This window comes from Neoarius graeffei, chromosome 2, assembly GCF_027579695.1.
Source record: "Neoarius graeffei isolate fNeoGra1 chromosome 2, fNeoGra1.pri, whole genome shotgun sequence".
Lineage (NCBI taxonomy): Eukaryota > Metazoa > Chordata > Actinopteri > Siluriformes > Ariidae > Neoarius > Neoarius graeffei.
Genome location: NC_083570.1, coordinates 38,269,043 through 38,295,412, shown reverse-complemented (window position 1 = coordinate 38,295,412; position 26,370 = coordinate 38,269,043). Strand labels below are relative to the sequence as shown.

The following is a 26,370-nucleotide window of genomic DNA, read 5'->3' as shown; positions in this document are numbered from 1 at the left end:
ACTTTCTGTAAGAGAATGGACAAACACACTCACCTTTGAGACTGAACTCAGGTTAATTTTAATTGTCTTCAAAATAAGTGTTTTTTTTCTGTTTTGTTTTATAGTGGCGCTTCACTTTAAGTAAATGACGAAAGTGATACCAGATCTGATACTTCAGAGATACGGAATTGGTACATGTTTGAAAAGTCAGACCAACAAGTTTATGTAAAATATAAACTCGGATGAATGACATTTTCCTCCTCAAACAGCAAACTGGACACAGTATTTTAGATTCAGTAAATGAATATGTTTGTATGTTGATTCATCTAAAGCTAATACTTGTGTATACATACAGTATAAACTCATTTAAAGGTGACATATTATACCCCTTTTCCACAACTTGACACCGTTCCCTGGTTAGTGACCATCGGTTGTACACTACTTTTCACGGTGCATTATGGGATACTATGAGTCCACTATATAGGGTGCGATAATTCTCACTATACGTTCGGACAGCACTACAAAATAGCGAACTCACTATATGGTGAGTGATTTCAGACACAGGGATGGTCTCCATTTATTTACTCTGCCCATAAAGAAGGGTTCATCGAGTTGTTCAAAAATAGTGATAGTCAAGTCAAGTCAAGTTTGTTTGTATTGCGCGTTTAACAATAGACATTGTCCCAAAGCAGCTTACAGAATTTGAATGACTTAAGACATGAGCTAATTTTATCCCTAATCTATCCTCAATGAGCAAGCCTGTGGCGATGATGGCAAGGAAAAACTCCCTCAGACGACATGAGGAAGAAACCTCGAGAAGAACCAGACTCAAAAGGGAACCCATCCTCATTTGGGCAACAACAGACAGCATGACTATAATATTAACAGTTTTAACATGAAGTCAGTTTCGTTGATGTTATAAACTCTTCATTGATGGAAACTTGAGTGCAAAACTATTCATGACAACTGCAGTCCTAAAGTTAGCAAGTCAACTGTAGTCCTCAGCCATAAAAGCATTACTGTAAGTGTCCAGAGCGTCTTCCAAGTGTGACTTTCAACTGTCCATATGGGCCATCCTCCACAGGAGCGATGCGATGAGACTCCAACCAGACATAGGGCATCAGGATGGATAGTGTAAACAATGTTGTTGTTTTCTTTTAAAATATCCTTTTAAAAAATATATATATTCTTTACTTAAAAAACCCATTTGCTATAGATGGTCTTGCTATTACTTTTGCACATCTACATTTTCCAAAAGTTCATTCTTATAAATTACACCATTTATTTATAATTGCATTATGTAACAAAAAATGTCATAGAGAATTGGTCATAAACTTGAAAACAATCAAGATACACTATATTGCCAAAAGTATTATTTGCTCACCTGCCTTGACTCACATATGAGCTTAAGTGACATCCCATTCCTAATCCATAGGGTTCAATATGACGTTGGTCCACCCTTTGCAGCTAGAACAGCTTCAGCTCTTCTGGGAAGGCTGTCCACAAGGTTTAGGAGTGTGTTTATGGGAATTTTTGACCATTCTTCCAGAAGCGCATTTGTGAGGTCACACACTGATGTTGGACGAGAAGGCCTGGCTCTCAGTCTCCGCTCTAATTCATCCCAAAGGTGTTCTATCGGGTTGAGGTCAGGACTCTGTGCAGGCCAGACAAGTTCATCCACACCAGACTCTGTCATCCATGTCTTTATGGACCTTGCTTTGTGCACTGGTGCACAGTCATGTTGGAAGAGGAAGGGGCCAGCTCCAAACTGTAAAAACAGTCTGCATGCCTAGGTGCTTCATTTTATACACCTGTGGCCATGGAAGTGATTGGAACACCTCATCTCATTATCTCTAGCCGCTTTATCCTGTTCTACAGGGTCGCAGGCAAGCTGGAGCCTATCCCAGCTGACTATGGGTGAAAGGCAGGGTACACCCTGGACAAGTCGCCAGTTCATCACAGGGCTGACACATAGTCACAGACAACCATTCACACCTACGGTCAATTTAGAGTCACCAGTTAACCTAACCTGCATGTCTTTGGACTGTGGGGGAAACCGGAGCACCCGGAGGAAACCCACGCGGACACGGGGAGAACATGCAAACTCTGCACAGAAAGGCCCTCGCCGGCCACGGGGCTCGAACCCGGACCTTCTTGCTGTGAGGCGACAGCGCTAACCACTACACCACCGTGCCGCCCCGATTGTAACACCTCTCATCTCATCTCATCTCGTTATCTCTAGCCGCTTTATCCTGTTCTACAGGGTCGCAGGCAAGCTGGAGCCTATCCCAGCTGACTACGGGCGAAAGGCGGGGTACACCCTGGACAAGTCGCCAGGTCATCACAGGGCTGACACATAGACACAGACAACCATTCACACTCACATTCACACCTACGGTCAATTTAGAGTCACCACGGGGCTCGAACCCGGACCTTCTTGCTGTGAGGTGACAGCGCTAACCACTACACCACCATGCCGCCCCGATTGGAACACCTGATTCCGATAATTTGGATGGGTGAGCAAATACTTTTGGCAATACAGTGTATATATATATTTTTTGCAATTTCACCCAGCCCAAGTGTGCACACGACAAAAGTGATGAATGTTTAACCGTCATACTCACACTTCCAGCCCAGACATCTGACCTCTGTCCTGAGAGTTTATAGTACACATATATAGTCTCTCCTTTTTTAAAGGACAGAAAACGGCAGTCTGGACCAGTGAAATCCTCTGAGGCTTTCCCCCGACAAAGAAGCACTGAAGAAAGAAAGAAAGAAAGAAAGAAAGAAACTTCTGGATGAAAATATCTTTCCTACATTTCTACAAAGTACATGGTAAGCTTTTGCCTCAGCACATTTGGTCAGTACAGATAAACACATTTCCAGACTGGTGTTTATGATAAACTAATTCAACATAGTGGGCTCATGTTACTGCCCAGCTGGTTAAAATAACATAGTAGTAATAATTTTATGCCAAATATACTGGCACAAATGAGTAGTAGGTAAACAACTCAAGCCAAACATGCAGTTTATTTACAACATAATACATAAACTCTCTAAGACTGAGTTAGCTGTTGCTGCTAGCTAAACTGTAAACATAATACACTTTACTTCTGGAGACTAATAATATTACACTTCGGATAATAAACGCGCTGAGGCTTTCCAGATTGTTCTACCACCTCGACTAGGAATCGTGGCGAAAAAGTAAGTGCACCCCACCACCATGACTGAGAACTGTTCAGCCATCTCTCTATCTTGATCTACTTACTGCTACATTCGTCATCAGCGCATCTTTTTAAGTCGGAGAACCGCCGATCTAGCGACGTTTTGGGAAAACATGTGCAGATAAATAGAATAAAAAGGTTAAAATGTAACATGATTGCAGTCATCCTTCTACCAGGTTAGCTGACTAACACACACACTGACAGTGGGGCAGAAACATAACACACAAGCCGACACGTCAGCACATCCGCGCCGCGACTGCAGCAGCCCAGAGAGGAGAAAAGCTGGAGTCATGTTTCACTCAGGATCAGGGAGGGGAATTAAAGGGAAAGGACAAGGTTCATAACAGCTTTAGCCTTCTCCAAGGAGCTGAAGGGTGCCTTTTTCCGGTTGCTTTAGGCAGAGGGATGCGATAGTTTGATGCAAATTAAGTATAAGTTGTTTTACAATCAGGGTACAAAGTTTGTGTCACAGGGGTCCAAAATTCAAATTGATTCAAACTGGTTCTTGTACCAGTTTTTAAGTGAAGGACAAGTTAAAGAACAGATTTCAGGTCATTTTTTGACATATGTGTATGGTAGCTTTGTGTAATCTGCTATTGAACCTTCCCACTCACGTGACCTTCGTAAACGCGACCGCCATTTTGGACATGAAGAAATTTATGGCACAGACCCTTTCGGTTCTCGCTCATCTAGCTGCTACAATGACTGCTTAGGGCCTCTGCATGCTCTTGCGACAAGGCTTTCGCAGATAGCTTTTTGCAGACAGTTGTAATTTATCGTTGAGCGGGGAGTAATAGGCGTGCGCGATGTTATTCACCGCCACAACGCAAGGGGGTGCGAAGTCGCGAAATCGCTAGGAGTAGTTGGTGGGTGTGGTTAGTGGAGTGTTTATCCTCCGGTTACTTATAATGACTAGAACTGGAGTCGTATAGATGTACGTACTTCCTCACTTCCTCGATCAACCGCTCTTCGTGCTGCTCCATCTTCGCTCGTGTTTTTAAAAATGCCGGTCGTGAAAACAAACCAAACCGGGAAAGTAGGGAAGCGGAAGTGCGTGTACAGCGGATGTAGAGTAGACCAATCAGAGCCCTCTTGTCTGCGACGCTGTCTGCGAGGCTTCTGCAGTGGTCACAATTTTTGGGAGGTGCGCGCAGAGCGTCTGCGAAGGTGGGGGAGGCTACGCAGACGCTGTCTGCGACGCCATCTGCAAGGACTGGGTTGTCAGCATAAATTGGCCTTCAGACAGCAACAATAATACCTAACACACATTTAAAGGGGTACCAAATATAATATATACAGTTGCTGATGTGACAAAGTAACGTATTCTTAAGTATTCTATCAAATTTATATACTAGAAAACAACGAAATATCTTGGTAATTGTAAATATAATAGTCGGTACGCTAAACGGCACAAGAGTCGCCATTTTTAAAAGACCGTGACGTCAGCCCTACCCACTGCACTAGGAGAGAAGCGTGTAATCATGACGTCGGGCGCATCAAGTGAAAGCGACAGCTCTGTCGAATCATACGAAGAGATCCCGCAAGACACACTGCAAGCAGGCTATGGCTTAGAAGGGTACCAGTTTGAACCTAGGAGAGGTACTCTCGACTCCGGTGATGACGAAAGAAGAGAAGAAAGCTCGAACTCGCTTGGTGTTTTTCAGCGGAAACGAGTGAAAAGACACGTCTGGAGGATCGTTATGCTTTCCATCGGTCCTGTTATTACACCCGAAAGCAACACACTGTGGCATTGTGTAGCCGATCACTTACAATTCATCCTACTTTCCGATTCACACGTGCTATTCCCAACCTCAATGAGCCAACACAACTGGGCACATACATACGTCATGAGTGTTACGCAGAGAAAATGAACGTGCATTCTGATTGGATAAAATTAATATCATGGCGGGCTGTTCAAACTGCGGAAATAGTTTGCTCGAGCTACTTTCAAAACACTATAACTTTCCAACCTTAGAACAAAAAACTTTTGTAAGTCTTGAATAAGGTTCGTTAATGTGTGTTTTATTGTTATATTTACTCTATATATTGCCCTCTGTTCCCCTTTAAGTATCCGTCGTAAAGACGTGAAACTCGTCGAGTGACGAGTGTGTTCATTGATAAGCTAACACAATCTAAAAGTAGACATACCATCACACTGCCCTGGCGCTGTGTACAGTTTACCTTCTATGGTTTGTGCACTCACTATTTGCCATTACTTTCTCCAACCCAGTGTTCAAACTATGCCGATATTTTCGGGGGGGGGGTCCCTTTTTTTCCCTGGGGGGGGTGCTTGTGCTTGCGCTTGTCTCAGAGCGCGGATCTCCAAACACATAAGAAGCCTATCTTACGCACATATCACGCGGACTCCACACCTCCACACATGCATCGCGTCTGAAGTCATAACTCATCAGGGGAAATCATGTCCGCATTGGCATGTTCAAAAAACAACCTCGCGTCAACAATGATACCACACGCAAGAAAAAAAAAACAGTCAGGCTACTCAACACATCTGATCCACAGCAGCACCAAAGCATCACTGGAAATCATGTCAACAACCAATCTTCCATTTCAACACGCGTCAACAAACAAATGGCACCACAAACATGAACGAATCGGTCAGGCTACCGATTCCAAACCCACAGCAGACGAATAATTAAATGCATCTTACCTTAAAGCAGAATCGACCACAAAGGAAGTGTGTTGGCACTGTTGGCACACTTCCTTTCTACTACTTTGTGTCCCCAACCTGGCAGCAGCAGTCGTTGTCATATCGGTTTATTTTATCTTTGATGTAAACACAACACTTCGGATATGCAAATGCTTCCCGTTACACACGATTGCTATGTCAATAAACATCATTTTGCCAATATTTTAGAGACCATCCATCTTCTCCGTCGGTCAGCATCTGTCGGGATCCGATAAAATGATAAATCTTGCCTTGTGTGTTGATGGTTACTACATCCAGGTGCACAACAATATAATGGCATGATGGAAGTCTTGCTGAAAGTAAAAAACTTTCTTTGATGCCTATATTCCTTTCGATGCTTCGCCGTCATTCCTCGTTGTTGGCTGTGGTAGACTACTGGTAGTTCATGCTCAAAATGGCAGCCGCATTTGTCGTGATGTCACGTGGGATGGGTCAATAAGATGGGAGAAAGTGATTCCCGGAGAGGACTTTTTTTTTTTGACAATTCAGAATCCACTACTTCCATAGTGCTTTTAAATATAAGGCTGTAAGCTTTGTGTTAGTTGTCTCTAATATTTATGTCCCAATATCTTGACATTCCATGTCCCAACAGCCAGCCGCTGTGTCCGGGGATCAGGTCGTCGAGGCCCCTGCCTTCGACTGCCACCCAATCCACACTGCACCAATTCCCTACTGCTACCTCTGTGGGTGGTGAACCCACAGGAGGTTGGGCCCACGTCACCTCTTCGGGCTGAGCCTGGCCGGGCCCCATAGGCAAAGGCCCGGCCACCAAGCGCTCGCATACGAGCCCCAACCCCGGGCCTGGCTCCAGGGTGGGGCCCCGGCTGCGTCATACCGGGCGACGTCACGGTCCTTGATTTTTTCTCCATAGGGGTTTTGGTGAACTGCTCTTGGTCTGGCCTGTCACCGAGGACCTGTCTGCCTTGGGAAACCCTGACAGGGGCATAATGCCCCCGACAACATAGCTCCTAGGATCATTCAAGCACACAAACCCCTCCACCACAATAAGGTGGCAGTTCTAGGAGGGAACTGCCACCTTATTGCCGCCCGAGGGAGGCGGGGGACATTGAGTCTGAGTGGACTATGTTCTCTACCTCCATTGTGGATGCAGCTGTTCGGAGCTGTGGCCGCAAGGTCTCCGGTGCCTGTCGTGGCGGCAATCCCCGAACCCAGTGGTGGACACCGGAAGTAAGGGATGCCGTCAAGCTGAAGAAGGAGTCCTATCGGGCCATGTTGACCTCCGGGACTCCTGAGGCAGCTGACGGGTATCGGCAGGCCAGGCGTGCTGCAGCTCGGGCAGTTGCGGAGGCAAAAACTTGGAACTGGGAGGAGTTCGGGGAGGCCATGGAGAAGGACTATCGGTTGGCCTCAAAGATATTCTGGCAAACCCTCTGGCGCCTCAGGAGGGGGAAGCAGTACTCTGCCAACACTGTTTACAGTGCGGGTGGGGAGCTGTTGACCTTGACTGGGGACATTGCTGGCCGGTGGAAGGAATACTTTGAGGATCTCCTCAATCCCACCGTCATGTCTTCCACTGAGGAGACTGAGGCTGATGACTCAGAGGTGAACTTGTCCATTACCCAAGCCGAAGTCACTGAGGTGGTTTGCAAGCTCCTTGGTGGCAAGGCACCGGGGGTGGATGAGATCCACCCTGAGTATCTCAAGTCTCTGGATGTTGTGGGGCTGTCGGTTGACACACCTCTGCAACATCGCGTGGCAGTCGGGGACAGTGCCTCTGGAGTGGCAGACTGGGGTGGTGGTCCCTCTTTTTAAGAAAGGGGACCGGAGAGTGTGCTCCAATTATAGGGGAATCACACTTCTCAGCCTCCCAGGGAAGGTTTACTCCAGGGTACTGGAGAGGAGAATTCGACCAATAGTCGAACCTCGGATCCAGGAGGAACAATGCGGTTTTCGTCCTGGTCGCGGAACACTGGACCAGCTCTATACCCTTCATAGGGTGCTCGAGGGTTCATGGGAGTTTGCCCAACCAGTCCACATGTGCTTTGTGGATCTGGAGAAGGCATTCGACCGTGTCCCCCGTGGTATTCTGTGGGGGGTGCTTCGGGAGTATGGGGCTCGGGGCTCTTTGCTAAGGGCTGTCCGGTCCCTGTACGAACAGAGCAGGAGTCTGGTTCGCATTGCCGGCAGTAAGTCAGACCTGTTCCCAGTGCATGTTGGACTCCGGCAGGGCTGCCCTTTGTCACCGGTTCTGTTCATAATTTTTATGGACAGAATTTCTAGGCGCAGCCGGGGGCTGGAAGGAATCCTGTTTGGGAACCACAGGATTTCATCTCTGCTTTTTGTGGATGATGTTGTCCTGTTGGCTTCTTCAAACCAGGACCTTCAGCATGCACTGGGGCGGTTTGCAGTCGAGTGTGAAGTGGCTGGGATGAGAATCAGCACCTCCAAGTCCGAGGCCATGGTTCTCGACCGGAAAAGGGTGGCTTGCCCTCTCCAGGTTGGTGGAGAAGTCCTGCCTCAAGTGGAGGAGTTTAAGTATCTTGGGATCTTGTTCATGAGTGAGGGAAGGATGGAGCGTGAGATCGACAGGCGGATTGGTACAGCCTCCGCAGTGATGCGGTCGCTTTACCGGTCCATCGTGGTGAAGAAGGAGCTGAGCCAAAAGGCGAAGCTCTCAATTTACCGGTCGATCTATGTTCCGACTCTCACCTATGGTTATGAGCTTTGGGTAATGACCGGAAGAACAAGATCACGGATACAAGCGGCCGAAATGAGCTTCTTTCGCAGGGTGGCTGGGCGCTCCCTTAGAGATAGGGTGAGAAGCACAGTCACTCGGGAGGAGCTCGGAGTAGAGCCGCTGCTCCTCCACATCGAGAGGAATCAGCTGAGGTGGCTCGGGCATCTTTTTCGGATGCCTCCTGGACGCCTCCCTGGGGAGGTGTTCCAGGCATGTCCCCCCGGGAAGAGGCCCCGGGGAAGACCCAGGACACGCTGGAGGGACTGTCTCTCAGCTGGCCTGGGAACGCCTCGGTGTTCTTCCTGAGGAGCTGGCCGAGGTGTCTGGGGAAAGGGAAGTTTGGGCTTCCATGCTTAGACTGCTGCCTCCGCGACCCGGTCCCGGATAAGTGGAAGAAGACGAGACGAGACAATATCTTGACCACATTTTAGGATGAAAATAATCATTTTAGATATGTTATTTTATATTGAAAAATTAGCTGTCTCGGAGAGGACATTTTTTTTTGACACAATTCCATACTAATTTGATCAAAATAGTCTGAAAACTTACTGGCATTCAACATTAAAACTTAACTATGTTTCCAATGATATGGAACCAAAGACTTGTTTTATGGTATAAAGAATGATTTAAGTGCATCCCTTTTGGAGCTACCTGTGGTCAAAAAAGCACTTTTTCTAAATGACACGAGTAATTTTGCTAAATATGACATATATTGCCATACATTCACCAAAAATAACATTATCACCAATTTTTTTTTTTGCATGGTAAATAGAGCTATCACAGGGCTACAATAAACAACCAAGTTTATTTAGTCAAGTCTTTTGATATTGAAGATAATAAGTGTTAAATGTGACTTTTAGCTTGCATACCCTGATTGTAAAACAACCCTTACACTATCTGGCATCACACCCATATGTGGTTCTTCTCCAAACTGTTGCTGCAAAGTTGGAAACACATAATTGTATAGAATGTGTTTGTAACATTACTATTTCCCTTCACTGGAACCAAAACCTGTTCCAACATGACAATGCCCCCATGCACAAAGCAAGCTCCATGAAAACACCGTTTACAAAATACGGACGAGTCACCGAATACAGATTCATGGAAAACAAAAATTATAATACAAAGTACTGATGTTTTATTCACGGATATGTGATATTTTCCATGAAATATCAATAGTAAATTAATAAACATATAAATGCAGGTAGGGCGGCATGGTGGTGTAGTGGTTAGCGCTGTCACCTCACAGCAAGAAGGTCCGGGTTTGAGCCCCGTGGCCGCCAAGGGCCTTTCTGTGCGAAGTTTGCATGTTCTCCCCGTGTCCGCGTGGGTTTCCTCCGGGTGCTCTGGTTTCCCCCACAGTCCAAAGACATAGGTTAACTGGTGACTCTAAATTGACCGTGAGTGTGAATGGTTGTATGTGTCTGTGTGTCAGCCCTGTGATGACCTGGCGACTTGTCCAGGGTGTACCCCGCCTTTCGCCCGTAGTCAGCTGGGATAGGCTCCAGCTTGCCTGCGACCCTGTAGAACAGGATTAAGCAGCTAGAGAAAATGAGATGAGATGAAATGCAGGTAACATATATGAACCTTGACAGTCGGGCAGCACAGTGGTGTAGTGGTTACTGCTGTTGCCTCACAGCAAGAAGGTCCTGTGTTTGAGCCCAGTGGCTAGCAAGGGCCTTTCTGTGTGGAGTTTGCATGTTCTCCCCGTGTCTGCGTGGGTTTCCTCCAGGTGCTCCGGTTTCCCCCACAGTCCAAAGACATGCAGGTTAGGTTAACTGGTGGCTCTAAATTGACCGTAGGTGTGAATGTGAGCATGAATGGTTGTTTGTCTCTGTGTCAGTCCTGCGATAACCTGGCGACTTGTCCAGGGTGTACCCCACCTCTTGCCCATAGTCAGCTGGGATAGGCTCCAGCTTGCCCATGACCCTGTAGAACAGGATAAGTGGCTACAGATAATGGATGGATGAACTTTGGCAGTCTAAACATTTAAGAGAGGGCACCTTGGGAGAAGGCATAATGGAGGGCAGTAGCGATGGCGTCTGAGGTGGACCTGTTGGCATACTCCAGTGGGTCCGGTATACTGCTGTGAATGTGGGCCAGTACCACTCTCTCAAAGCACTTTGAGATAATTGGAGTGAGTGCTATTGGCCTGTAATCATTCAGGCAGGTGGGTGGGCTCTTCTTGGGAAGAGGGACGATGGTTGTGGTCTTGAAGCAGGAAGGAACGATGCTCTGGCTGAGGGAAAGGTTGAAGATAGCAGTGAAAAAATCAGCTAGCTCATTGGCACATACTCTGAGGGCCTGCCCAGGGATGTTGTCTGGTCCTGCTGCCTTCCTGGGGTTGATTTTCCTCAGAGCTTTGTGTACCTGGCCTGATGAGACTGTTGGTGGGGGGGTGGTCCAGGTGTGTGTGTGCCTCCTCTCTCTGCTGTAGCTGGAGGTCTCAAAGCGGGTGTAGAAAGTGTTGAGGTCATCTGGCAGGCTGTCTGTGGAGCTCATGGTGCTGGTGGTGGTCCTGTAGTCTGTGATGTGCTGCAGGCCTTGCCACAACTGCCCAGGGTCAGCAGTAGAATAGAAGCCATCTAGCTTCTCTCTGTACTGCCTCTTGGCTGCTGTAATGGCTTTCCTCAGTCCATACCTCACCGCTTTGTACTCTATTTCATTCCAGTTCAGTATCTGGTAGAATATTTTCAAGTTGATCAATCCACAGAACTGAAGAAAAATCAGCTTATACTTACTTCTTCTTCATAAACCTAATGAAGGAAAAAATACTGTTAGCTAAAAAAACATCACCGTGTGTTGTTACCATGGAAGTAAACCATTTGTGAGCTGTGCCAGCCTGGAGAATTTCTCTGCTTGGACACAAACCCTATCTAGTCTAGGCTTGCAGTGCAAAGTCATTCAAGGTATGTTTATGTTCTGTTTACATTTGGCATATATTTCTTTTCATTCATGTCCAAGGTTCAGGTGTCATTGTCCACATCCTGCTGTGTGCTCTTCTATTGTTTTGCATATACAGGTAGTCGTCGACTTACAACTGCGTTTGGTTATGACTGACCGGTCGTAAACCGATCTGGTCGTAAGTCGGCCTATGTTAAATGAACGCAAGTATATTGTGATGTGTAATGATATTGTAATCATCTTAAAGTCTTATTTTATCAACATTTTCTTATTTCATTACCTTGGCTCATTATTTGGTTTAAGTCAAACACTGCATACTACACTGCGTACAGTACAATTCGTTTAATATGTCTCATCTCATTATCTCTAGCCGCTTTATCCTTCTACAGGGTCGCAGGCAAGCTGGAGCCTATCCCAGCTGACTACGGGCGAAAGGCGGGGTACACCCTGGACAAGTCGCCAGGTCATCACAGGGCTGACACATAGACACAGACAACCATTCACACTCACATTCACACCTACGGTCAATTTAGAGTCACCAGTCAACCTAACCTGCATGTCTTTGGACTGTGGGGGAAACCGGAGCACCCGGAGGAAACCCACGCGGACACGGGGAGAACATGCAAACTCCACACAGAAAGGCCCTCGCCGGCCCCGGGGCTCGAACCCAGGACCTTCTTGCTGTGAGGCAACAGCGCTAACCACTACACCACCGTGCTGCTCCGTTTAATATGTGCAAAACAAAAAATACGAAATACAAGTGTGAAAAATAGAAAACATTTTAGTTTGAAACATACCAAAATACAAATGTAAAACATAGCAAAATACAAAATTTAGTGACCGCTGGCATCACTGGTGCTTAGCTGTGGGTCGTCTACGTCATCATCAGCTGTTGCAGCGCTCGGGCTGGCAGGGAGCATTTGCTCGTTTCATAAACCAGGAGTTGGGGTGGAAACTGTATGACGGAGTCCATGAGGGAGCACGAGAGAGACTGCGCATGTGCCTGGAGCTGGGGCGGAAACTGTATGACGGAGTGCGCGAGGGAGCACGAGAGAGACTGCGCATGTGCCTGGAGCTGGGGCGGAAACTGTATGACGGAGTGCATGAGAGAGACTGTGCATGTGCCTGGAGCTGGAGTGGAAACTGTATGACGGAGTGCGCGAGGGAGCGCGAGAGAGACTGCGCATGTGCCTGGAGCTGGGGCGGAAACTGTTGTACGCGGCGAGAGGCGCTGCCGGGAGCTGGGGCGGAAACTGTCGTACGCTCAGCTATCTCAGCTGGGAAACACTTGCCAGTCATAACCAGACGGTCGTAAAGTCAATCGGTTGTAAGTCGCATAGGTCGTAAGTCGATGACTACCTGTAATGCAGGTTACTAGATGGAGTGGGCGTGGAGCTGTTTTTGGAACATTTCACCTATATGATAAATAACTGGGCCTAATACCAATATTTTAATAAAGATGTGTGTAAATGTTTGCATGTGCAAAACCAATCAAAAAAATCCCACTGGATTTACAAAAGTTTCAGAAATGCTCATTTTATTTGTACTCACGTGTGTGTTGATAAATGTCAGTGACCTGGAAATCACCAGGTTTGTGCACAGTACAGGTGACTTGAATTTTTTGATGCCCACAAAACTTTATAAAAGGCAAAGCCATAGAGCTATAATAAGAACTAAACTGCAAAAAATACTTTCACAGAGGCAAAAGTACAAGCTATTTTTAGTCACACCTATACCAGTAAAAACATCTCATCTCATTATCTCTAGCCGCTTTATCCTTCTACAGGGTCGCAGGCAAGCTGGAGCCTATCCTAGCTGACTACGGGCGAAAGGCAGGGTACACCCTGGACAAGTCGCCAGGTCATCACAGGGCTGACACATAGTCACAGACAACCATTCACACCTACGGCCAATTTAGAGTCACCAGTTAACCTAACCTGCATGTCTTTGGACTGTGGGGGAAACCGGAGCACCCGGAGGAAACCCACGCAGACACGGGGAGAACATGCAAACTCCGCACAGAAAGGCCCTCGCCGGCCATGGGGCTCAAACCCGGACCTTCTTGCTGTGAGGCGACAGCGCTAACCACTACACCACCGTGCCGCCCCCAGTAAAAACATATATTATTTAACAGAGTAGCAGCACCTGAAAAAGCCAATGCCCCTCTATTCGGTCTTCAGTGACTTGATGAAAGCCTGTGATACTGTCAACAGGAAAGCATGCTGGACAATCCGTGAGCGCATTGGATGCCCTTGGAAAGCTGTCAAAATCATCCAGCTCTTTCACAAAGGTATGACTTCCCAGGTCCTGTCCAGTGGTGACATGACAGAAACTTTCGAGATCAGTAATGGTATGAAACAGGGCTATGTTCTAGCTCCAATCCTCTTCAACATTTCAGCATCTTCACCTCCATGCTGTCTCATACAGTCCAGGGACTGGAGAAAGGGGTATAGAGCAGTGTTTCTCAACCGCTGGGCTGCGGCCTATTAGTGGGACGCAAATTTTTTTTCAAGTTGAAGCTAATTTTTAGTCAGATACAGAGGACTTTCATGTGACATTATTGCAACTGCAGATTTTTTTACATGGCCATATTGCCGGGCATGCTTTGTGTTTGCCAGTGACTGGCACAAGTGTACACGAGTGAATGTAAGCCCAAATCAGTAAACATCTACAGATAAACTTGTAGAAGTTACATCTAAAAGAAACAATACCAGAGACCTATAGTGCTTTTGAATGTAATAACAGATGTGGAAATAATTCTACTTTAATGTTTCACCACACTTCCTGGTGAACCCAGAAAGACGAGAAAAATGGTGAGCTGCAGTTAAGCAGGAAGAAAAACATTCCCGTGTGTGTGCAGAACATTTTAAATCAGGTTAGTGTGAAAATTGTGTGCAAAGTCAACATGTATATCTGGAGGTGGGCTTTGGACACAATATATTTTATTAGCCCTAATGCTTGGCTAGACTAGCAGCATGTTTATGTACTGATGATGTAGACTCAGCTAAACACCAAAAAATATGCTAGATCTGAGCCCTGGCTTGTATATTACTATTTAGAAGTCCGCATTTGAGCTTACCTTTGTCATAATAAGATATTTTTCTTTATCAGGAATTTCCCATAACATTCCGGCATGAAACCTGCCTCGAAATATTGGTAGGCATCTGTACTTTTTTAAGCCTTTAGCATCTCCAGTGCATTTAGAAGTCTCATTCATCTCATTATCTCTAGCCACTTTATCCTGTTCTACAGGGTTGCAGGCAAGCTGGAGCCTATCCCAACTGACTACGGGCGAAAGGCGGGGTACACCCTGGACAAGTCGCCAGGTCATCACAGGGCTGACACATAGACACAGACAACCATTCACACTCACGGTCAATTTAGAGTCACCAGTTAACCTAACCTGCAAGTCTTTGGACTGTGGGGGAAACCCATACAGACACGGGGAGAACATGCAAACTCCACACAGAAAGGCCCTTGTCGGCCACGGGGCTCGAACCCGGACCTTCTTGCTGTGAGGCGACAGCGCTAACCACTACACCACCGTGCCGCCCGCATTTAGAAGTCCCAAATACTAAATAGTTCAGGATGTCATAGTGTCCCAAATCCGGTAGCTGCTTTGCCGTACATTTTTCAAATGGAATGAATACATTTGGGGGTAAGTTAAGAACAAGAAGCCTTTATTTTTGTTACATTCTTCCTCTGCATTTAACCTGCACACGTGTGCAAACACGCGCAAACACACACACACTGAGGGGGTGAGGAGAGCATGTGCGCAGTGTGCAGAATAAATAAATATGTTTGTGGGTAAATTATATGGCTCTGTGATGCCTGCTGGAAGAAAAGAACAGGGAGGATTGAGCAGCTGTGGTTTGTTTACACCCGATAATAAAACTTGTAGTGTCCTAACAACCATCACAAAGATGCATACAAAGCCCAAAAATGCCTACTTACCCGGGCATAAACGATACACAATTTATCTTGTCGTGTCTTGATGTCTGCAGCACCAGGTAGGTTGAGATGTCGGGGAACTCAATGGATGGATAATTTTCCAACTCATAGGAAAAATCCTTCTTTGTTAACGTGTAAAATCTATCCCATTGAGTGGTTTCTATATCCATTCCTTTCGAGTGTACTTCTTGGTTTAATAACTTGCTTGTTTACTGTACACAAACATGGCAATAAGTTCTTGTGTTAATTGACCAGACTCCACTTTTGGATCACTAATCCCTTTTGACTGAGAATGCCCTGCATGCATGGTTTTATGTTGGCTTCTGGCACATCCATACAGTTTTAAATACAATACCTATGATGAAAAACAGTTTGTTTTTATTGCATTTATTTAATTTCTGGGCTCCCATCTGTAACAGGGAGTGATGTTGCATCCCATTAATACACAATAGATTATTATACACAATACACAATTCACATCCCATTAATACATAATAGACAATAGATTATTAGATTCTAATAAAATAGATGAGCAAAAATAATTGGGGATCTTTTTTAATGGGCATCGACTCATTACAAGTATGAATAGGTGGGCCTTAAAGTAGAAAAGGTTGAGAACCCCTGGTATAGAGGACTTTCACTGACATAATAGATTTTTGTTTTTCATGCAGTGTCCACCATATTGCCAAGCAAACAAAGAAATAGCCACGGCAGGTAAAAAATTAAAATTGAGAAAACTGCAGTCAGTACAGTCTTTCTGAAATGATTAAAATTTTAGATTATAGCAGCAGATCGCATTACATTCAAAAGCTGAAACATTCAGCCATCACAGATCCATATAATTTATTTAAGGCAGCACAGTGGTGTAGTGGTCAGCATTGTTGCCTCACAGCAAGAAGGTTCTGGGTTTGAGCCCAGTGGCCGAGGGGGGCTATTCTGTGTGAAATTTGCATGTTCTCCCCGTGTCTGTGTGTGTTTCCTCCAGGTGTTCTGGTTTCCCCCACAGTCCAAAGACATGCAGGTTAGGCTAATTGAAGGCTATGAAATTGATCATGAGTGTGAATGGTTGTTTGTCTCTATGTGTCAGCCCTGCGATGACCTGGCGACTTGTCCAGAGTGTACCCTGCCTCTCGCCCATAGTCAGCTAGGATTGCCTGTGACCCTGCACAAGATAAGTGGTTATAGATGATGGATGGATGTATTTATTTATTATTTATTCTGCACACTGCTCTCTCTCTCTCTCTCTCTCTCTCTCTCTCTCTGTGTGTGTGCATACTCACCACTGCAGATGGATTTAATGCAGAGGAGGAATTTCACTGTGCTTGAGTGTACATGTGACAAAAATAAATGATTCTTCTTCTTAATTTACCCACACAACACCTCGAAGACCAAGGAGCTGGTCATTGACTTTGGGAGGTCCAGACCATGGTCACGACCAGTTCTGATCAAGGGAGTTGAGGTGGAGGCTGTGGATTCCTACAAGTACCTCGGGCTGTGGCTGGACAGCAAGCTGGACTGGACTTGCAACACCAACCACCTGTACAAGAAGGTACAGAGCAGGCTGTACTTCCTGAGGAGGCTGTGGTCCTTTAACATCTGCAGGAAACTCCTGTGGATGTTCTATCAATCTGTGTCACCAGTGTCCTGTTTTACACCGTGGTGTGCTGGGGGGGCAGCACATCCAAGAAAGACACATCCAGGCTGGACAAACTGATCAGGCGGGCCGGCTCTGTGGTCGGCATGAAGCTGGACTCTCTGGTGACGGTGGCAGAGAAGAGGACTACGGACAAACTACTGATCATCATGGATGATGCCAGTCACCCTCTCCACACCGTCATCAGCAACCAGAGGAGCCTGTTCAGTGACAGAATGCTCCTTCCCACGTGCAGGACTAACAGACTTAAAAACTCCATTGTCCCTCACACCATCAGACTGTACAACTCCTCTCTGGGAGGGAGGAGGGGTAACAGGAGGACAGAGGATGGGAAGGAGCAGTAGCCTAGCCTGATAAAAAGCAATACTGGACAATGTGCAATATAAATGTGCAATATAATGTGCAATACCTCTCCTGCTGGACTTTTTTTTCATATCTTATTTTTTTTATATTTGTATATGTAAATACTTAATTTATCTAGAAGTTTTCTCTATTTTCTATTCTCTGTTTATTCTGTAATGATGCTGCTGGATTTTAATTTCCCTGAGAGGACCAATAAAAGGGATCAATAAAGTTCTATCTATCTATCTATCTATCTATCTATCTATCTATCTATCTATCTATCTATCTATCTAATCTAATCTAACATGTATTTATTCCACTTGAAAAGCATACGGCAAACCAGCTACCAGATTTGGGACAGTACGACATCCTGAAGTATTTAGTATTTGGGAATTCTAAATACACTGGAGATGCTAAGGGCATACAGAAGTACAGATACCTACCAATATTTCGAGGCAGGTTTCGTGCATGCCGGAATGTGGTGGGAAATTCGAAATAAAGAAAAATACCTTATTATGACAAAGGTAAGCTCAAATGTGGACTTCTAATAATAATAAACAAGCCAGGGCCTAGATCTAGCATATTTTATGGTGTTTAGCCTCGTCTACATTATCAGTACATAAACATGCTGCTAGTCTTGCCAAGCATTTAAAAAAAATGCTTGGCAAGACTAGCAGCGTATTTGTTATGTACAGATAATGTAGACAAGGCTAAACACCATATAACATGCTAGATCTAGGCCCTGGCTTGTTTATTATTAGGTCATTATGTCTAATAAAATATATTGTGTCCAAAGCCCACATCCAGATATACATTTTAACATTACACACAATTTTCACAATAACCTGATTTAAAATATGCTCCACACACACAGGGATGTTTTGTTAGCATCCAGCCTTCCTGTTTAACTGCAGCTTGCCATTTTTCTCGTCTTTCTGGGTTAAACCAGTCTTATCTCCATGTTTGTTATTACATCCAAAAGCACTACAGGCCTCTGGCACTGTTCTTTTCGATGTAACTTCTACAAGTTTATCTGTAGATGTTTACCGAATTGGGCTTACAATCACTCATGTACACTTGGGCTGGTTGTTGTCAAACACAAATCTTGTCTGGCAACATGGCCGGATAAAGAAATCCGCAGTTATGATGACATCATGTGAAAGTCCTCCATACATCGGACATATCATCTGAATGGCTCTCTTTTTGTACTTCGCCACCTCACAACAAAAACAAAAACCTCCCAAGGCCTTATCCAGGAAGCCATTTTTGCTGACAACTATGTGGGTAGCATGGTGCTACAGTGGTTAGCAATCTCGCCTCACAGCCGACGGGGGACTTTCTGTGTGGAGTTTGCATGTTCTCCCTGCATGGGTTTCCTCTGGGTGCTTTAGTTTCCCCCACAGTTCAAAGACACGCAGATTAAGTACAATGGGGCCACTGTAATTGGCGCAAGATGTAGTGTTTTCCCATATCTCCCATATATCCCATATCTCGCTATGGCAAAAACTGAATAAATTAAATAAAAAAGGTGAGTGGCCCATGAAGCGTCTGACTTGCGGTTGGTGCTGGATCGCTTCTCAGAAACTTCAAAGCTGTTTGGCCTGACTATCAGCCTCAGCAAGACTGGTGTGCTCCATCAGCCTTTACCAAACACCAACCACTCCAAGCCAACCATCATCATAGGTGGCACCCAGCTCGCCAATGTTGAGAGCTTTGAGTACCTTGGAAGCCTTTCTCAGGATGGCTCACTAAACAGAGAAATTGAAGCTTGGATTAGCAAAGCAAGCCAGGCTCTGGGGAGGCTTCACAGCAGAGTGTTTAATCATTAAGCACAATGTCCGTTTGACAACAAAACTCAAAGTCTACAATGCAGTAGTCCCTTTTCTCCTCTATTGATGTGAAACCTGGACACCTTATTGCAAGCACATAAAAAATCTGGAAAACTTCCATATGTGAGCTCCCTGTTCCATACTTGGAATCCGGTGGCAGGGTCGCATCATCAACCTTGAATTTTTGGACCGTGCTGATTCTACCAGCATCAAATCCATGCTCGTCAAGGTCCAGCTCCGGTAAGTGGGGCATGTCACCCAAATGGAAGAGCACTGCATCCCCAGATGCCTGTTGTACGGAGAACTCACATGTGGAAAGAGACACAAAGGCTGACCAAAGAAATGATTCAATGACACTGTCAAAGCCAACCTTTGCTGGTGCAACTTCAAACCCAAGAATCTGGAGACGTGCACTGCTGATCCACCTCAATGGCAAGCAGCAGTCCACCAAGCCTCTTCTAACTTTGAGGTGGCTCAGCACCAAAAACTCATCACTGTAAGAGAAAAATGGTACTCAACACCAGCAGTGCTCACAACCACTGAATTTTAAGGCCCACATTGCTCTAGACTCTGTGCCTCGAGATTGTGACTGCAGAGTCACATCTGAGCTCAGTGATGAATTGCTAAATGAAAAGTCTTCTTTGAACACGAAGAACAACAACAACAAAAAAGAGAGACCACTGAAGTATACTTTAGCTACTTATTACCACACAGGTGGAAACAAACCCAGTCTTTAGCTAGGTTAAGCTACATATACTGTTGAAATATAAATAAACTCAGTATTTGGCTACATATAACCACTACATAGATTTTTTTTTTAATTTTTAATAAGATAAATTTCTGTTACTACAGAAACGTAAAGAGGCTCAATTTTTAGCAACATTTAGCCATGTATTACCACAGAAACAGAGAGACTCAATTTTTAGTGACATTCAGCCATGTATTACCACAAAAACGTAGAGAGACTCAATCTTTAGTGACATTTAGCCATGTATTACCAAAGAAACATAGAGCGATTCAGTCTTTAGCTATATTTAGTCATGTATTACCACAGAAAAGTAGAGAAACTCAATCTTTAGCTATATTTAGCTGTGTGTTACCATAGAAGATTAGAGAAACTTGATTTTTAGGTATGTTTAGCTCCATATTATTGCAGAAGCATAGAAAAACTTGAACGTTAGCTACCGCAGACGTGTCGAAAAACATGATATTTAGCTATATTTAGCTAAATATTAACACAAAACTTATTGTTACCCTTAATCATTACTGTATGTTTGATTTCAGGTTCCATCTATGTGATTGGCAGGATCAGTGATGAGGGGGTGGAGCTTTGTTCAGCTGAAGTCTATGACCCCATTTCCCACCGTTGGTGAGTGCTGCCTGTCATGATGACATGGCGGGGGTGGGCGTAGCCTCACTCAATAATGCCATCTATTCAGTGGAAGGTTGGAAGGCTCTCGGCTCTCTGGACACCATGGAGAAATACTGTCCTGAGAAGGTCTGATCTAGCATGCACTATATTTAGTGCACTTTAACAGCCTCCGTTTGTAACAATTTCCATTCTATGTACAGGTAGTCGTCGACTTACGACCTATGCGACTTACGACCAATCGACTTTACAACCATCTGGTTATGACTGGCAAGTGTTTCCCAGCTGAGCGTACTACAGTTTCCGCCCCAGCTCCCGGCAGCGCCTCTTGCCACGTACAACAGTTTCCGCCCCAGCTCCAGGCACATGCACAGTCTCTCTTGCGCTCCCTTGCGCACTCCGTCATACATTTTCCGCCCCAGCTCCAGGCACATGCGCAGTCTCTCTCGCGTGCCCTCGCGCACTCCGTCATACAGTTTCCGCCCCAGCTCCAGGCACATGCGCAGTCTCTCTCGCGCACTCCGTCATACAGTTTCCGCCCCAGCTCCTGGTTTATGAAACGAGCAAATCCTCCCGCCAGCCCGAGTGCTGCAACAGCTGATGATGACGTAGACGACCCACAGCTAAGCACCAGTGATGCCAGCGGTCACTAAATTTTGTATTTTGCTATGTTTTACATTTGTATTTTGGTATGTTTCAAACTAAAATGTTTTCTATTTTTCACACCTGTATTTTGTATTTTTTGTTTTGCTTCCACGGAAGGCGGTCGCATTCTGCTGTCCTGCTCCCTCCTTTTTTTCCCTGCTTGTGCTCTGTGTCTTGTCTCGTCTGCTGTACTTTTTGAAGAGACTCTTCCTGCATTACTTTCTAAACTAAAAAGCATGGAATTGATAAACTGGTCTCCTAACGAAATTGACACAGTTTTGGGTTCGGGGGAACCTGTTTGTCCTGCCGGAACGTTTGCGGCTGGTTACACGATGGACGCGTGGGAGCGGTGGCGGGTCGTGTGCCTGGCGATTCTTTCTGTGGAGGACATTGAAGATATCTACCTATTCGGAACCATGATTACAGGACTTTTGCTGATTGGATTAGGCATTGCCCTGGTATATCGAGGAAATCAGACAACGGTGACAGCTGTTCAAAGCCCCACAAAGCTGCCCGATATTGGAGTGGTGGGCAAAGCTGTTAGCACTCGGACTGTGGACATTCAGAACTTTAACCACAAAATGGTTGTTATCTCGGAGCAGCTTTCAGCTTTGCAAGGAATACGTTTTTCGGAGATCAATTTGAATTTGAATAGAATGGACAGATATGGACGAGCGGTGAGGATGTGTAAAGACTGCGTCTGGAAAGACCAAACAATTCATATCTTATTGACATTCAGCACCCTGAGACAGAACTGGCCTTGTTTTAGGCCGTTGCTGAGAAAATATTTCCCCCTGAAGGTCAATGCCGGGAGACACTCATTTTTCAAATTCCTCTCTAACTCTCCGCGGTCGCCATTTTTACCCCCAGTGTGACAAGCGGGTGCATGACCAGCACCGTCATGGCTGCAGGACCGGACGGCTGCTTGCTTGCACTGGATTACTTCCTTCCCTCCCCCCCTCCCCCCCTTACCCCTGATTCCCCCCCTTAAGTCCCGTGTTTAAAGTGTACCTGTGTTGTAGTTGTGCTTATGCAAAGGTTTTTTTAAATGTTCCCACACTGTACTCCTGACAGGAGCATAGTGGGGGGGGGTTCTTTTTTCCTTATCTCTCCTCATGTTGTGTTTTCTTTTTATCTTTATCCCTGTCTTCCTGTCCTGTCTACCCTATGTCAATTGTATGTTGTATATGTACGGACAGGTTGACGGCTAATTTCGCTGGTACATGTGACTAGTGACAATAAAGGGCTGCTGCTGCTGATGATGATGATTAAATGAATTGTACTGTACGCAGTGTGGTATGCAGTGTTTGACTTAAACCAAATAATGAGCCAAGGTAATGAAATAAGAAAATGTTGATAAAATAAGACTTTAAGATGATTACAATATCATTACACATCACAATATACTTACGTTCATTTAACATAGGCCGACTTACGACCAGATCGGTTTACGACCGGTCAGTCATAACCAAACGCAGTTGTAAGCTGACGACTAACTGTATTGTGAAAACAAAGCAAAAATGCATAATTGGAATAAAGCATCAGATTATATACAGTACTGTGCAAAAGTCTTAGGTACCCTATTTTTTCATACCAACTTTGTTATAGATTTTTATTTTATGACTTCTACATTATCAAGTTAGTACGAAAACATTTCAGAGTTCCAAACATTCGTTTTCCAGCACAACATTAAATGTTAAAGAAAAAAAAAAGTTTGCATCTGAGCAGCATATTACATAAGAGACCACTTTTCAGATTAAAAAAGAAAACATAATGAAGGCCACTGGTTTTTGGTGCAAAATTAAGAAGCAAGTGTGACAGTCAAAGTGTCCAGAAGAACCGTGGCTGGTTCTGCAAGATGCTCAGTAAAACCTAGAGCTAATTTCCTTATAAAACTGCACTAATTGTACCTGAGACTACTATTTTTCTTTTAAAGCAAAGGGTCCTCTCACGCCAAATATTGACTTAGTTTCATTTATTATGGCTTACTGCTGTATACAGTTAGGTCCATAAATATTTGGACAGAGACAACATTTTTCTAATTTTGGTTCTGTACATTACCACAATGAATTTTGAACAAAACAATTCAGATGCAGTTGAAGTTCAGACTTTCAGCTTTAATTCAGTGGGTTGAACAAAATGATTGCATAAAAATGTGAGGAACTAAAGCATTTTTTAAACACAATCCCTTCATTTCAGGGGCTCAAAAGTAATTGGACAAATTAAATAACTGTAAATAAAATGTTCATTTCTAATACTTGGTTGAAAACCCTTTGTTGGCAATGACTGCCTGAAGTCTTGAACTCATAGACATCACCAGACGCTGTGTTTCCTCCTTTTTAATGCTCTGCCAGGCCTTTACTGCAGCGGTTTTCAGTTGCTGTTTGTTTGTGGGCCTTTCTGTCTGAAGTTTAGTCTTTAACAAGTGAAATGCATGCTCAATTGGGTTGAGATCAGGTGACTGACTTGGCCATTCAAGAATATTCCACTTTTTTGCTTTAATAAACTCCTGGGTTGCTTTGGCTTTATGTTTTGGGTCATTGTCCATCTGTATTATGAAATGCAGACCAATCAGTTTGGCTGCATTTGGCTGGATTTGAGCACACAGTATGTCTCTGAATACCTCAGAATTCATCCGGCTGCTTCTGTCCTGTGTCACATCATCAATAAACACTAGTGACCCAGTGCCACTGGCAGCCATGCATGCCCAAGCCATCACACTGCCTCCGCCGTGTTTTACAGATGATGTGGTATGCTTTGGATCATGAGCTGTACCACGCCTTCGCCATACTTTTTTCTTTCCATCATTCTGGTAGAGGTTGCTCTTGGTTTCATCTGTCCAAAGAATGTTCTTCCAGAACTGTGCTGGCTTTTTTAGATGTTTTTTAGCAAAGTCCAATCTAGCCTTTTTATTCTTGAGGCTTATGAGTGGCTTGCACCGTGCAGTGAACCCTCTGTATTTACTTTCATGCAGTCTTCTCTTTATGGTAGATTTGGATATGGATACGCCTACCTCCTGGAGAGTGTTGTTCACTTGGTTGGGTGTTGTGAAGGGGTTTCTCTTCACCATGGAAATTATTCTGCGATCATCCACCACTGTTTTCTTCTGTGAGTGTCCAGGTCTTTTTGCATTGATGAGTTCACCAGTGCTTTCTTTCTTTCTCAGAATGTACCAAACTGTAGATTTTGCCACTCCTAATATTGTAGCAATTTCTCAGATGTTATTTTCTGTTTTCGCAGCTTAAGGATGGCTTGTTTCACCTGCATGAAGAGCTCCTTTGACCGCATGTTTTCTTCACAGCAAAATCTTCCAAATGCAAGCACCACACCGCAAATCGACTCCAGGCCTTTTATCTGCTGAATTGAGAATGACATAACGAAGGAATTGCCCACACCTGCCCATGAAATAGCCTTTGAGTCAATTGTCCAATTACTTTTGGTCCCTTTAAAAACAGGGTGGCACATGTTAAGGAGCTGAAACTCCTAAACCCTTCATCCAGTTTTAATGTGGATACCCTCAAATGAAAGCTAAAAGTCTGGAATTTATGTCCATGTCCATTATATAACTATAACTTGAATATGTTTCAGTAAACAGGTAAAAAAACAAAATTTGTGTCAGTGTCCAGATATATATGGACCTAACTGTATATATATATTTTAATGTTGAAATATTTAATTTCATTATTTTAAGCCATTTTTCTTCTACAGCATTCTTTCTAAGTGCTAAGACTTTTGCAGAGTACCATACAATAACATATTAGCATTGATAAACAAGCTAGCAGACAGTAACCTACATGCAGGATAGTGGTGTCTATCAGCAGGTCAGATTTAGTGTTACAATTTGTAGTTAGCTAGCTCATTAGCATTTTAAGAACAGCAGCTCCTCAGCTTAGCATGCTAGCTGTCCTGAATTCTCTAAGCTTTGGTGTGGATAATTGTTTGCTAACTTGTGTGTTCATTGTTCAGGAGCGGTGGGTGGAGGTGGCATCCATGTCAGTGGCACATGCCAGTGTTAGCATAACTACTGTTAACAGGCTGCAGTATGCCATTGGAGGCTGAAACTCTGGAAGGGAGTTCTCTGCTCCAGTCTGTGGACTCAGTGGAGATTTATGTTCCACACCTGGACACGTTGACTGAAATAGGAAACATGATCATGAACTGCTGCGATGGGGGTTTGGCTATGCTCTGACATGCTCTTCCTCTTTACATGTTTACGAGTTATGTCTGTTAAATGAAATACTTGAGGAGTGTAACAGTTATGATGTTTATACATGAACGTAAAGGTGCTATAACCTGGCTTATTTAATTACAACCTTGTGTTAATTTTATGAAAAGAACATGGATGTGTGATGGGGAGTGGCCACATTTTCATTGACCCTACCCCTTTCTGTCTAGCTCTAAAGCATTATGTCATTGCATTTAGTAGACGCTCTTGCCTTGCTCAAGAGCACTTCAACCATTCCTGCTGGTCTAGGGAATCAAACTGGTAACCTTTTGGTCCTAAAACTGCTTCTCTAACCATTAAGCTATGGCTTTCCCCCATGGGAGTTATCCTAATGTGGGATAATTTATCTATTGTAACATTTTGGCTGAAATTTGATGTGTTGTAAATAGATGTTAAAAAAGACATTTCATGTATTTTTATTGCTGTAATGAAAGACATTACTGTGGTGATGTGCGGTATTGTGTGTAAATGAAATGTTACTTTACCTGTTGCACATTTCTTACTTGTGTGATTAAACTAGCATTTTAAAATCAACTTTATAATAACACTGCTTCTTTTATTGTATTTAAGCATCATGGTGAGACATTTCATGTGTAATTATTTATATATTTATATAGGTTTCATATCATCTAAAATATGCCAGCTAAAAAATTGGTTAATTAGCTAGTCATTTTTTTATTAGCTTGCTGCATTAAGTTATGCATGTAACAGTGCATGGTTAATTCAGTATGGGATTCTGATGGGATTAGATTCCTGGAAGTATGTCTATTAATTAATGTTTCTGGACCACGTTGGCAACAGTTTTGTCTGATTTGCATCTTTGATGAAAGCTAATTTGCTTTG

General features: G+C 44.4%; 1 protein-coding gene and 1 long non-coding RNA gene across 4 annotated transcripts in view; one reads left to right on the top strand and one right to left on the bottom strand.

Moving 5' to 3' along the window:
• The window catches only part of mia3 (MIA SH3 domain ER export factor 3), a 78,617-nt gene extending 75,167 nt beyond the window's left edge, over nucleotides 1-3,450 (bottom strand). For all 3 annotated transcript variants that reach the window (XM_060914156.1, XM_060914158.1, XM_060914157.1), the window contains exons 1-2: nucleotides 3,248-3,450; nucleotides 2,604-2,737 (exon numbers count right to left, since the gene is read on the bottom strand). In XM_060914156.1, the coding sequence (XP_060770139.1) occupies nucleotides 2,604-2,737; nucleotides 3,248-3,368 (255 nt within the window). In that variant the 5' untranslated portion in view covers nucleotides 3,369-3,450. The remainder of the gene's footprint in view (nucleotides 1-2,603; nucleotides 2,738-3,247) is intronic.
• Nucleotides 3,451-20,558: 17,108 nt separating this feature from the next.
• Nucleotides 20,559-24,892, top strand: LOC132881567 (uncharacterized). The gene is made up of 3 exons (XR_009654060.1): nucleotides 20,559-20,657; nucleotides 24,294-24,410; nucleotides 24,543-24,892. It is a non-coding gene; the product is annotated as an uncharacterized LOC132881567 (long non-coding RNA).
• The last annotated feature ends 1,478 nt before the right edge of the window (nucleotides 24,893-26,370 follow it).